We start from the raw sequence: 12,777 nt of genomic DNA on the forward strand, positions 1-12,777 counted from the left end.
TTATTAAGGCTCCATTCACACCTGTATCTTTAGGTGCAATTATGGATTCCTGCATCAGGAACATGCGTTTCCTGCATCAGAAATCCCTAATCTCGCGTTTAAAAGCGGCAGCTGTCGCCTATTCAAGTTAATGAATACCGCATGTAGTGGTATATGATATTATTACATTCGGTTAGGAATCAATCTCTCTCCCTGGACGCAATGATTGTGTATCCAGGGAGAGTGTTTTCTAACCGCATGTAATAATATCACATATCATTACATGCGGTGTTCAGGCATTTACATGCAACTGCTGTCACCTGATCATTAACTTGAATAGGTGACAGCGGCCGCGTGTAAACAGATTAGGGATTCCTGCTGCAGGAAAACGCAAGTTTCTGACGCAGGAATCCCTCATTGCACCTAAACCTACACATATGCATTTATTTTAAAGGAGAACTATGGGGGTAAGTGCTTTTCCCCATAGTGCTCCTCAGGGTCACGCGAGGACATGAACTAGCGTCCTCCCGTCACCCAAAGCTCAGTATACCGGGAGCTACAGCTCGTGGTATACTGAGACCGCCGCTGCCGGGACGGATCCAGGGGTGTGGAATTCCTATCGCCCGGGACTGGCAGTTTCGGGCGTTGGGCGAGTAGTTTTTTTCTACATTTGGCCCGGCTGCGGGCAAGCAGCACGGCTAAATGTATTGTGGGAGCCGTTTCGTACAAGTGATTTTGAACGGCTGTACAGCCGTCCAAAATCACTTGTAACGAGCCTGAATCTCGCTCCTCCTCCCCTCTCTATCTTCGGCGGGCCGGCCATGTACCTCTCCTGGCTGCACGCTGGCTTCTTTTCTGCCATGGTCTTCGGGGTCCCCCCTTTTGTGGGGGACCCGGGACCAGGCAAATTATATTAGGTTACAGCACGGAGCAGAGAACGCTTCTCTGCAGTGATACAGGAATGCAGCCTTCCTGTCACAGAAGAACTAGCACAGTGCTGTGCTAGAACTCCTCTGTTGGAGGTGACGGTCAATAAAGAGAACCTGTCGCCTCCAAATGCTTTCACACTGGGGCTTGTTAGCCCTTGTGTAATAGCAATAAAGTCAAGTGAGAAAAAAATTAATGACAAATAAAAATGGAAAAAATAAAAAGGCGATTAAATCAAAAAATAAATAAAAATGAGAATTAAAAATAACCAATATTACAAAGTAAAATAAAATGTAAAAACCCCGCTGCACCCACCATCTGCATGCATGAGGTATTGTGTGTGAGTGGAGTGGGTGATCCGTTACCGCACGGCAATCATGCACAAAATCGTGTGGATGGCCTAGCGGTCACAGAATCACACAATTATTGTCTAATGGCACCCCAGTCACGCCTGGCAGATTGTGCGGTTTTCTGCCACAATACCACCCGTGCAATCAAGACAAAATCACGGATAAAAACACTGCATGGTGCGTGTTGCGAAAAAAGGGTACGTGTACCTTTTTTCAGTGATTGCCACACGTATGTAACTCCACTGAAAGCAATGCGGCCGCGCTGTAACTGCTGCATGCAACTGCACACGATCGCCCAAGTCTGCACCAGCCCTAAAGGGTAAATTCACTTTCCCAAGTAATTTGGAAAAATGGAATTACCCGCACAAATCTCACACCCACTATACTTACCTTTCAGGGAACGGTTCTTCCCATCCGCCAATATGGGTGTACTATCTGTAACTCTGCCATGTATTCTCAATTTCGCTCGCAAATTGCAAGCACTCGATGGTCAGCGCGGTCACCTGATGCCACTGACCAATGAGAATCTCTTGGTTTTGGGTAAAATTAATTTTTTTTGTATCAGGACAAGTAGATTGTCATGAGGGACAAGTGGATCGGGCCCCCACTTTAGCCTTTGGACAAGTAGTTTTTTTTTTTAAATGTCCACACCCCTGGGATCCCGACATTACTGTCGAGATCCCCCCAGCTGCGTGAGTGACAGCTGCCTCTGCCTATCTAGAGGCAGAGCCAGCTGTACCCGTCCTCTCCCCCGTTCGTTCCTCCAGTCAGCGCTGGAGGATCGGAGGGGGATCCCTGCAGGGACAGGGTAGAGAAGTGAGCGAGCGACGGTATGCGTTCGCTCACTTCTCGATCTATTGAGTTGACGTGTGACAGTTTCATTGTCACACGTCGGCTCGAACTATGAGGCTGAGTGAAAATCACTCGCCCCATAGTTCTCCTTTTAAAGTTTGAAATTTGGCGAGGGGCCCCCATGGGAGAAACAATTTTGTCTAGTGGCCCTCGAGGGAATTGAGTTTGAGACCCCTGCCTTAAGGAGAACTATGGGGAAAAGCCTTAACCCCATAGTTCTCCTTTAACTAATGACAGAAATGTATCTTATTTGTGTATCATTCGGCTGTAGATCCTCAAATCATCTCTGAATTGGTGCTGACACTGTCCTTCCTGCTGGAGGGGGGCGACTTTTGTTCCCCATGGTCACTGAGTGTGTTGTAAAGTAGTCACCAGTCCAAGCTCACTCCTGTGATGGACTACAATTTCAGGTTTAATTTACTAATTTGTATTGAGATTGTAGTCCATCACAGGAGTGAGCTTGGAGCCCTCAAACTCCGTTGACTTCCATTCTGTTGGTGGGGTTTTGTTTTTTGGAGGGTTTTTTTATTCTCTTTTTTTCCGTATTTATTTTTTATTTAGCATGCCCTGAGTGGACAAACATCTATGTATTTTTATTTAACCCCTTCGTGACTGACGACGTACAGTGTACGTCGCATTTAACTTTCGCTCCATTGCGTTGCGATAACATTCATTTTTGTCTCATTACCTCATACTGGAAAAAAAATAGAGCTTGCGAAAGGTATCTTACTGGTGTGAACTGGTCCCATTCATTTTTCAACATATCGCAACTCAATGGATCTGGTGTGAATGGGGCCTTAACGAGAATCTTTTACCTAATTCACTGGAACTGGAGGAGTTGCCAGGCGTTTTAATGGGGTGGGGGACCATGTGATTTTCTCCCCTTCTTCCAGTATACAATGCTCATGGTTCAATCCCCGGGCCTGACCAGTGTCATCAACCCAGTGCACGCTTCTATGCTTGCGTAGGTTTTGGGCACATGACTTCAAGGGAGGAACGAAGCAGCATGGGAGCATTTCAAAATGGGTGAGGGACTGGGCCGACAGTAAAACTTGTCACTTTGCCCTGAATGGCAAATACGTCTGAAAGGTGCTCTGTTAATAAAATCTGGACTTCTGCAGAGAGAGTCAAGCTCTTGTCCAACCCATTCAGTCACTGTTGAGCAATTAGGCTCCCTGTTTCACTAAAGTATCAGGGGGGTACAAGCAGCAGTTTGATTTTCTCTGCAACAGTCCAGAGTTGCGTAATAAAGCTCTTGGGGTGCTTTGCTATAGGATCTGAAGGTACATGCAGGCACCTGCAGTTGCCTGCTATTAATAAATAGTTAGTTTAGAAGTTGTATTCTTGTGCCATGTGTACTGCCAGGGGACAACACCGCAAGCAGCTTAGTTTTATGGGAAAGTCCCTTGTGTATCTGAGGCTCCGGTATCCTGGGCACACAATAGATAACACACTGCCTGGGATTACTGTACAGGTGGACCGGATGCCCAGTGTCCATTTCACTTGTAGATGGGGGCTTCCTCCAATCTATAGGTAGCAATAGTTTTTAGTTGCAGTGAATGACTAGGGTTTGCTATGCAACTTTAGTGTTGACTTAGTTTTCCAACAGTATTCAAACAGTTCAAAACAATACTCAAACATTGTAATACATGACAATGTAAGACATGGGGTCAAGAGTATAACATTGTTGGGTCGGCACTGGCAACCTAAGGCCAGTATGCATATTTGGATTTTATCAGCTTACATATCACAAAATGATAAGGCATAAACATGGTGTGTAAGGAATATGTCAAAAGGGTTAGCCCGCTCGCATTATAGACTAAGTAATCTAACGTGATTCTCGCCAACACCTCGGAATACCTTCTACAAACGGACGTTTGAACATAGAGATAGAGAAGAGCAGGGAAAGGAGGGTAGGTTGGGAGAGAAGTCTGACCACTTTCTTCTTGTGTTGTGAAGGATGTCCACAAAGACGCACTAAAGGTCCGCATTTCAAGTTTAAAGGAAGAGTCATCCCAGATTGAGAATCGTATTGCTGCCATTAACAGAGACGCGCTTCCAGCGCTGGTCCGGGAGAGGGCCCAGTTATTGAATATGCCGGTCGTAAAAGGAGACTACGATGTGCAGATTGCCCATCACAATTTATATTTATCAAGACAGGACGTGGTGTGCGACCATCTGATGAAGCAGAAGGCCTCTTTTGAGCTTCTCCAGCTTGGATATGAACTGGAACTGAGGAAGCAAAGAAATGTTAACCGTCAATTGGAGATGACAATTGGAGACCTGAGACAAGATGCAGAGAGACTGGAGACCAGGCTACTGATGATGTCCGATGACACTTTGTTATCGGCAGACAAACCCAGGACTAACATTGACTCTAAAGACACATCTTCTCATGGGTATGTATATGGCCTCTTACCTTCTACATAATTGCTCTTAGAGGTATTTTGAGTCTTCTATAACCGGGAGAAAGGAAAATAGTGATTTTTGCCAATATTATAAATAAAGCACTCACCTCATAGTTCTAGCCGACCTGTGACAATGAGACTGTCACAGGTCGGCTCAGTAGATCGGGAAGTGAGCGAACACATACCGGCGTTCGCTCACCTCTCGATCCTGTCACAGCTCTCTGCTGGATTCCCCCCGCTCCGATCCGCCTGCGCGGAACGGGGCGGGTACAACTGGCTCTGCCTCCTAGATAGGCAGAGCCAGCTGTCACTCACGCAGCTGGGCGGATCCAGACATAATTGTCGGGATCTGCTTCAGCTGCGGCGTCTCAGTATACCGAGTAGTGCTTTCAGCATTTTGATCGCACCGGACTGCGGGCACAATGTGCCTTGCGATCCCGTGTGGCGATCGCATTGCGGTCGGAGGGTGTGGCTACGGTGCCATTCACCTCAATGGCCCACCACGCCCCCTCCTGCCCCTCAAAGTGAGCCGGCTGCAATGCGAGGCAGTGCGTTCTGGCCAGAATTGGGCCGGAACGCACTGCATCTGGTGTGAACGAGGCACTAATTCGCAGACAAAATATTAATACCATGTACATAGAGATAAAAACAACTTTACTATGAAATTTTAGACCAACATGTTTTATAATAACTTTTTCCAGTGACCGGCGTTTTGCTTCAGGCAACTTAACTCTTAGGTGTGAACAGGGGCCATAGAAAACAATGGGATTCTTGGTGTTCAGCGTTGTTGTAGCTCCACATTTTGAGCTACAAAACGCCTAGGTGTAAACAGGGACTGAATGTCTGCCCTGTCACACTCTCCGCTCCTGTGTCTCTGCAGACTTGCTCCCTTTTCTAAAGTCTATTTCCCTCCCTTCTTCTTTGTTGCTGCAGCCTCTTTCTACAACATGTTACAGTTTGATATTGCTATCTGCTTTAGATTGGCTGTTATAGTGGCCACATGATCAGGAGGCAGTCCCACAAGCTCCTGATCGTAAATGGTGACACCCACCATGCTGGTACATATCTGCATACAGCTGACAGGGAGGCGGTAATTCAAGATATTTTTATCGTCAACATCGACAAGTTTCTTACGCTGGCTGCATAGGTCACAGTCTAACAATGTTACGTTGAAATAACCATACCATAAAACATCTTACAATACAATTTGCTAAAAATAAGGGATTGTAAGGTGTGTTATCAGGGTTGAGCATCACATACTTTAAAACCCTTATCCAAATTCTAACATGTGGCCAGTTCTTGGGCTTCACCACAACGTCTTAGCACAGATCTGGAAATGCAAATCTAAAGCCAAAGTCATTTCACTTCACTATTCTGAGTTACCCATTGAAGGGACATGCACACATTGTTAGTGTTATTGCCAAGAATTTTTCTAGGGAAGTAAAAATGTAGGCAACACTTTTCATTTGGCCAACTAAATGTATTGTGGGGTGCAACTTTTACTGCTAGTAACCGAGAATACCCTAATGTACCGCACACGCTTTGAACTAAAAAAAATGGCCTTTAAAAAATTGGACTTATCACAGTGACATTTTCTGTACAGAGGAAAAGCTTCTTCCCACGGGTCTCATGCATTTGGGTTTTTTTTTTTTTTTTACTGTTCACTGTACTTGTGTTTGTATATAGAAGTATAATTTTTTAGTTATCGTATAAAACTATGCAAACTCGTGAACTAGGTGTTTTCATAAGCTTTAGCTCAAAATATGTTAGTGACACTAAACTCAGGCGTTAAATCTGACAAATGCTTTTAAGTACCTTAACATCACAGGAGTGAGCTCCAAGCTCCCTCCTGTGATGGACTACATTCTCAATACAAAAAACATGAGAGTGTGGTCCATCACAGGAGTGAGCTTGGAGCGGTGACTACTTTACAACACACACAGGGACCATGGGGAACAAAAGTAGCCCCCCTCCAGAAGGAAGGACAGTGTCCGCACCAATTCAGAGATGATTTGAGGATCTACAGCCGAGTGATACACAAATAAGATACATTTTTGTTAGGGCTGGTACTGATTAAAATTTTCGTGTTCGATTAATCGAAATTTTGTTTAATCGATTAATTATAACGCACATACAGATCCAACTACATTGGCCTATACACATACAGCACAGCAATGACGTAATAAAATGAACTAGGATCACACTAATCCAGCACGTTATTAATCTCACGTGCCCCACTCAATATGGCCGCCGCTTGAGTGGGGCAACTCAGAATAATAACGTGCTGGATTAGTGTGATCCTAGTTCATTTTATTACTTCATTGCTGTGCTGTATGTGTATAGGCCAATGCCTTGGCTGGCGCTCGTGCAGAAAGTTTCAAAAAAAATTGAATCGATCAAACATTTTTTACTCAATCAAAAAGATTAACGATTAATCGAGAAATTAATCGTTAATTTGCACAGCCCTAATTTTTTTTAATAGAATGCCTAGAACTTGAATATATTTTTAAGGATAACCTCCTGAGTTTAGTGTCACTTTACGTTAGCCAAAGGTTTTTCTGCTGACATTTTAATTTTTCTGCCACTATCTATGGCTGACATGGTGATATTTGGTTTTATAAGGGCACACTGCAGTAACGGATGCATGCAGGACCAGTGGTCTGCCTAGTTTATTGCATTACTGCCACTTTATTTGAGGTCTTCTGTATTGCAGGTTATTCCAGCTTCTGGATGGAGATGACACACAGAAACTGTTCAGAACGTACAGCAGCTTGGAATCCGTTGCTCTGAAATTGTCCCAGGAAGTCCACTCTGTAAAAAATCAGCTAGCTGTTTGTGAGCAAGAACAGTCCTTTCTCCTGTCAAAGCTGGAGACAAATATGAAATCACTGCAAGATTTTATGTATCCTGATGGGAACGAATTAATGCTGCAGACCCCGGTGAGTTAGAAATACAGTATAGGGATTTTATTGAAGGGTTATGGTGTGCCTGCAATCAAATGGTTTTGGGTCAATTGTATTCCATTATTTTCCACTTTTTGTAAAGTTGTGGTGGTTTGTTATTTTACATACATGGTATACTAATGGCACAGGTGTCACAGAGCACCAGTAGATGGCCTTTGCTGTGTGGCTAGTTCCCCATCATTGTCCCTCTGCTCTAAGCTCATCTCTTCTTCCTACTCTCTGTCCCTTCGCTGGTGAGATCTCTGTGCTTCATTCATCAGTTCTGCGTTCCTTACGGTGTTTTTTTAATATTTGGTTTTCCCATTCATCTTGTTGGATTTATTTTCAATTAATTTAGAGTAGACCAAGAGAAGTGAGACAACAAGCTGGACGGGAGCACACTGAGAACTTTTTGGGATGATCTTGCTAGAAAAATCTATTAAATGAGAAATATGGGGAGAGTGAAATGCACGCATCTCCATACTTAGAGCCAGCGTGGAAAACTGCAGCTATCACACATCACCTCTATAGATCGAGAACTGAGCGTTTACAAACCTCAGATCACTCATTCTCCATGTAGAGAGCAAAGACTGTCAGTCACCGCTCCCTGCAGGCTTCCCTCCCTCCCCTCTCTCTGATCCAACAGCCCTTATTGGAGGGACAGATGGAGGGGGCGGGCACAGCTTGCTCTGGCTCTGCCAGCTGTCAATCAAGCAGTGGGATGGATTCTGACAATATTGTCATGATCCTTCCAGGTGCAGCGTTGCTCTGCGCTGCCAGAATATAGCGGGCGATAGCCTGCTGTACGCTGACTTTGGGTCACAGGAGGACATTACTAAATGTCCTCCTGTGACCCCAAAAAAGGTTTGGCCATAGTTCTCTTTTACAAATGAACTAAGTTATATTAGTTTAACTACATTTTCTATTTTAACTTACACATTTTCTCACCCAAATATTCAGATCAGATACATAAATATCACAGAGATGTAAAAAGCTTTACATTTTTTAACTATAGAAAGCCTTTATATCTCATGAATAGTGAATTTATCTCCCGCAGAATTGGCTCTTCTTCCTGCTCTCAGGAAACGCCTCACAGTTCATGCCTGCCAGGCGGTAGCAATATTTTGGGGACGTGTTTAATGATGTGGTTAGTAACCTTTTTTCAGTTGAGGGTATAATGGGGGGAATTTATCAAAACTGGAGCAGACAAAATCTGGAGCTGCTGTGCATGGCAACCATTTAGATTCTAACTTTCATTTGAAAATCTTTAACTGAACATAGAAGCTGATTGGTTGCCATGTACAGCTTCTCCAGATTTTGTCTGCTCCAGTTTTGATAACTTCCCCTCAGTGTGCATTACCGCAAACGCTATGGTGTGACTAAGCCCCCAAAGTTGAGCTCTCTTTATATATGTGAACTAGAATTAGGTTTTTAAAGGATTTGTAATTCTGCTCAGCCAGTTTTGTCATTCTTATACCCATGTCAGCTGCTTGCTTTCTGGGCAGCGTGATGATGCTCCTTCATTATTGGCTGAAGATATTGTTGTGAATTCAGCCATTTTATCTCACTAATGTATTGTTCATGTATTACAAATATAGCATAATTTAGCGTAAAAGAAACCTGTGCTTCAAATTCTGCTGCCTGGCAGTAATGCTGATCCTCTGACTTTATTCTAATAGTTATTAATCTGCTGACCAGAAACAAGCCACTGACCTGGGGCAAGCATGCAGCAAACTGAGTCAGCTTCTACATGCTTGCTCCAGGTTAGAGGCTGAAAAGAAATTTAAAGACATTGGATCAGAATGATCGGGGACCTTCCATGCATCTGATCTCCTGGCTCTATGCATTATTGCTCTACACCCTTACGAACACGGACTATGAGAAGGAGATGGGAGGTTGACTTGGCACAGCAGATTTCAGAGAAGAATTGGGAAAATATTTGCTGGGGGGCACACAAATGGTCAGTAAGCAGTAAAGCACAAGAGACCAATTTCAAAATACTTACTCGTTGGTATAGAACGCCTGAGATTTTGCATAAGATGGACTCCACAATCCCAGCAGAATGCTGGCGTTGCAAAACAGAGAGCGGAACTTTGATACATATCTTTTGGTCATGTGCCTCCCTCCAACCATTTTGGAGGGGGATACATTGACTGATGGGTAGGATCCTAGGAGGAGAGGTGGAATATTCCCCAGAGGTTTTCTTGTTGCATCTTCATGAACAGAGCAGGGGGAACCCAGCTAAATCCCTGGAGAAACATATGATCAATGCTGCTAGGTCGCTCATACCAAGACTATGGAAGGAGACTAGACCTCCCACGGTGAGGGAATGGATCCAACAGGTGGGGCACATCTGTGAGATGGAGGAGCTCCTGGCGACCAAGCACGATCGTATGGACAGATGCGCAGAAATCTGGGCGCCCTGGATGGTCTGCTGTAGCACTGAGTACAACAACATTAGAGAGAGGGGACAGGGTAACAGGGCGAGAAGGGATACCCTTTATGTAGAGGCCAACGGGGGGTCGGAGGACCATCAAGACCAAATAGAGCAAGGGTGTGGGGTCCCCAGGGGGGAAGTGGGGTTGAAGTAGCGGCTAAGGTGACAAGATACATGATGTCCTGGGACCGGGGGAGTGTACCACGAGCTGAGGGGTCCACAGATTGATTTACAGTCCCTATGTGATAACAGATTTTACCGATTTTGTGATGCTTTGTACTATGAATATTTTGTGCAGCAAACAAGTTTGGCGGAATGTACCCCATGTTGGTGATATTTCTTTCTTTCTGTGTTTTTGTATTTTGTTATCTTTGTGCCAAACCAATAAAATAAAACATTTTGAATGGGAAAAAAAAAAGAATGAGGGCCGGGGCAGTTTGCATTTCCAGAAGGTAATGGTAGCCTCTCAATTTCTCTCTTTTTCAGGAAAGGAAACCTTTTGATATAATGGGCTTTATCATTTGACTTTGCCTATTTCTTCTCATTTCAGGAGGTGTCTGCTAATTTCCAGCATTTACACGCCAATCTAGACAAACTCAACCGGATTTTACTGGAGGTTCTCGGAGATCTCAAAGTAAAGAGGAAGGTCTTGGAGTCCAGCAAGTTTGACAAGCTGGAGAAACAAGTTTATGTATACTTCTTCCAGAATGAAGAGCTTTTAAAGACTGTTGTGGAAAGCCTGGAGTCCCAGACAGAGGTCCAATCCACTACATAACCTCATGTATTTTAGTACAATCATGTGCCATTCTTGCTGTGCACACTCTGTGTAAATGTATTTTTAGTCATTTTTAACTAGAACTCAATGAGGGGAATTTATCTAAACTGGAGCAAACAATCTGGAGCAGCTGTGCATGGCAACCAATCGGCTTCTCTCTTCAGTTTGCTCAGTTACATTTTGAAAATGAAAGAGATGCTGATTGGCTGCAGTGCAAATCTGCTCCAGATTTCGTCTGCTTCAGTTTTGATAAATTCCCCCCAATGATTTTTATAAATTATTTTACTAATGCCACCTTTTACCACATACCCAACGGCAAATGTTTGTGTTCTAGCTAAAGAGCTATTGGAACTGGGTACCTGGTATGTACTGACCACCATCTCAGTGGTGACCTGTCATCCTTATTCCCCATCACAGAGCAGTAAGGAGGACAAGGCTTCTAACTGTGTGCTGTGGGGACCGGGTACAAGGAAGGACTACCTCCTGCTTTTACAGACGCTTCAGATGAAATGACTGCAGAAAACATTTTATTCATTGTTTTAAACATTGGCCCGATATCTGACTTTTTTTTCCTATTCCAATCCTTTACAAGTGATAATCTATTAATTCTATACATGTCTTGAGTTCTTTTATTAAATTGGCATACATGTGTATGTATTTTGGTGTGCCTGTTTCTGTGTACAGCATATCAGTGGCTAGGAAAACTGACTTCCTGCCTTTAACAGCAATGGGCGCTTATAACCAAGGACATGCAGCCGCAACTTCATTTCCATACTTGCTTTGTCATGTGGATGGATTACTGAGAATAAGCTAAAACTAACTTAAAGCTGGCCATACTTTTTCTTGTTTGGGGTTTTTTTCTCTTTTTTTTTTTTTTCTTCGTTCATTGCCTGTCCCGAACGAAAATCATTGAACAGATTCCTTCATCAACACTATGAGCATTGATCAAGGAATCTCCTGCTGTCAGAATACACTGAAGAATAGGGATGTTCAGATACCAGCGCCGATATTTGGCATTTTCATGAGAACTACCAGGATTGCAGCTGGGACCGGGCTCTGGCGCTCCAACACTGTCCTGATATCGTTAGTCTGTATTGCTTTAGAAAAACTGTCACATGACACTAAACAAATGTATCAGTACTTGTATCTGTGAGGACTTGGACAAGTATCAGTACTTGTATCTGTGAGGACTTGGACAAGTATCAGTACTTGTAGTTGGAAAATGGTATCGGTGGGTGCAACACTCTCACACTCTCTCCTTACAAATGACAGCTGCCTCCTAACTTTTGAGTATTTCTCTAGTGTAGTCTTGGAGCTGGAAAAGTATCTGTACTTGTACCGAGTATGTTACTTGGTATCTAAACATCCCTACTGGAGAAGCTCATTGGTTGCCCTCTCTGTTCGTTCAAAGATTTTCTAACCGGCACCCGCTGTGCAAATTTTGTATAGTGTATGGCCAGCTTAACAAAATAAAGACGTGTTATAGCAGGGGTGCCCATAAGGTTGATCGCGATCTACCAGTCATTCGCAAAGCTAAAGCTGGTAGATCGCGGGTCGACTCCCTTTCCCGCACTCTGTCCCACTGTGTTTAGTGTGACTGAGTGTGTTAGACGCAGAAGCATTTGACACATTCGGCCCGACCCTCACGGTCTCCAGCGTCCAATAAACATAGCCGCATCTACCCACCCACAGAGACATTCGGCCCGCTCCTCCCTGTCTGCAGCCTACAATAAACTGTTGCCTCTAGCCGCCTGCAAAGACATTCGGCCCGCCCCTCCCTGTCTGCTGCCTCCAATTAACTGTTGCCTCTAACCGCCTGCAAAGACATTCGGCCCGCCCCTCCCTGTCTGCAGCCTCCAATAAACTTTGCCGCCTGCAGCTTTGGACACACCTTTCCACCTTCAGTGTCGGATACTCCAGCGCGCCTGAAGAGCCAGAGGGTTGTGGAAGCAGGTAGTTTCTATTGACAACTTACAGGTGTTAACCCCATACTGCCCATGGCACTACCCAAAAAACATGTATAGGTAAGTGGCTGAGCAGTATAGAGCTCTAAGTGTGGCCTATATCTGAATGTGGAGTCTGCCAATATGACACTTAGCTAAATCTG

General features: G+C 44.3%; 1 protein-coding gene across 1 annotated transcript in view; it reads left to right on the forward strand.

Annotated features, from left to right (window-relative positions):
- The window catches only part of HAUS3 (HAUS augmin like complex subunit 3), a 13,810-nt gene extending 3,106 nt beyond the window's left edge, over positions 1–10,704 (forward strand). Inside the window, exons 3-5 of the mRNA XM_018563277.1 lie at positions 4,068–4,507; positions 7,230–7,455; positions 10,446–10,704. Coding sequence (XP_018418779.1) covers positions 4,068–4,507; positions 7,230–7,455; positions 10,446–10,670 — 891 coding nt within the window. The 3' untranslated portion in view covers positions 10,671–10,704. The remainder of the gene's footprint in view (positions 1–4,067; positions 4,508–7,229; positions 7,456–10,445) is intronic.
- The last annotated feature ends 2,073 nt before the right edge of the window (positions 10,705–12,777 follow it).

Source organism: Nanorana parkeri, unplaced genomic scaffold, assembly GCF_000935625.1.
Source record: "Nanorana parkeri isolate BGI_ZX_2015 unplaced genomic scaffold, ASM93562v1 scaffold647, whole genome shotgun sequence".
NCBI classification, from domain to species: domain Eukaryota; kingdom Metazoa; phylum Chordata; class Amphibia; order Anura; family Dicroglossidae; genus Nanorana; species Nanorana parkeri.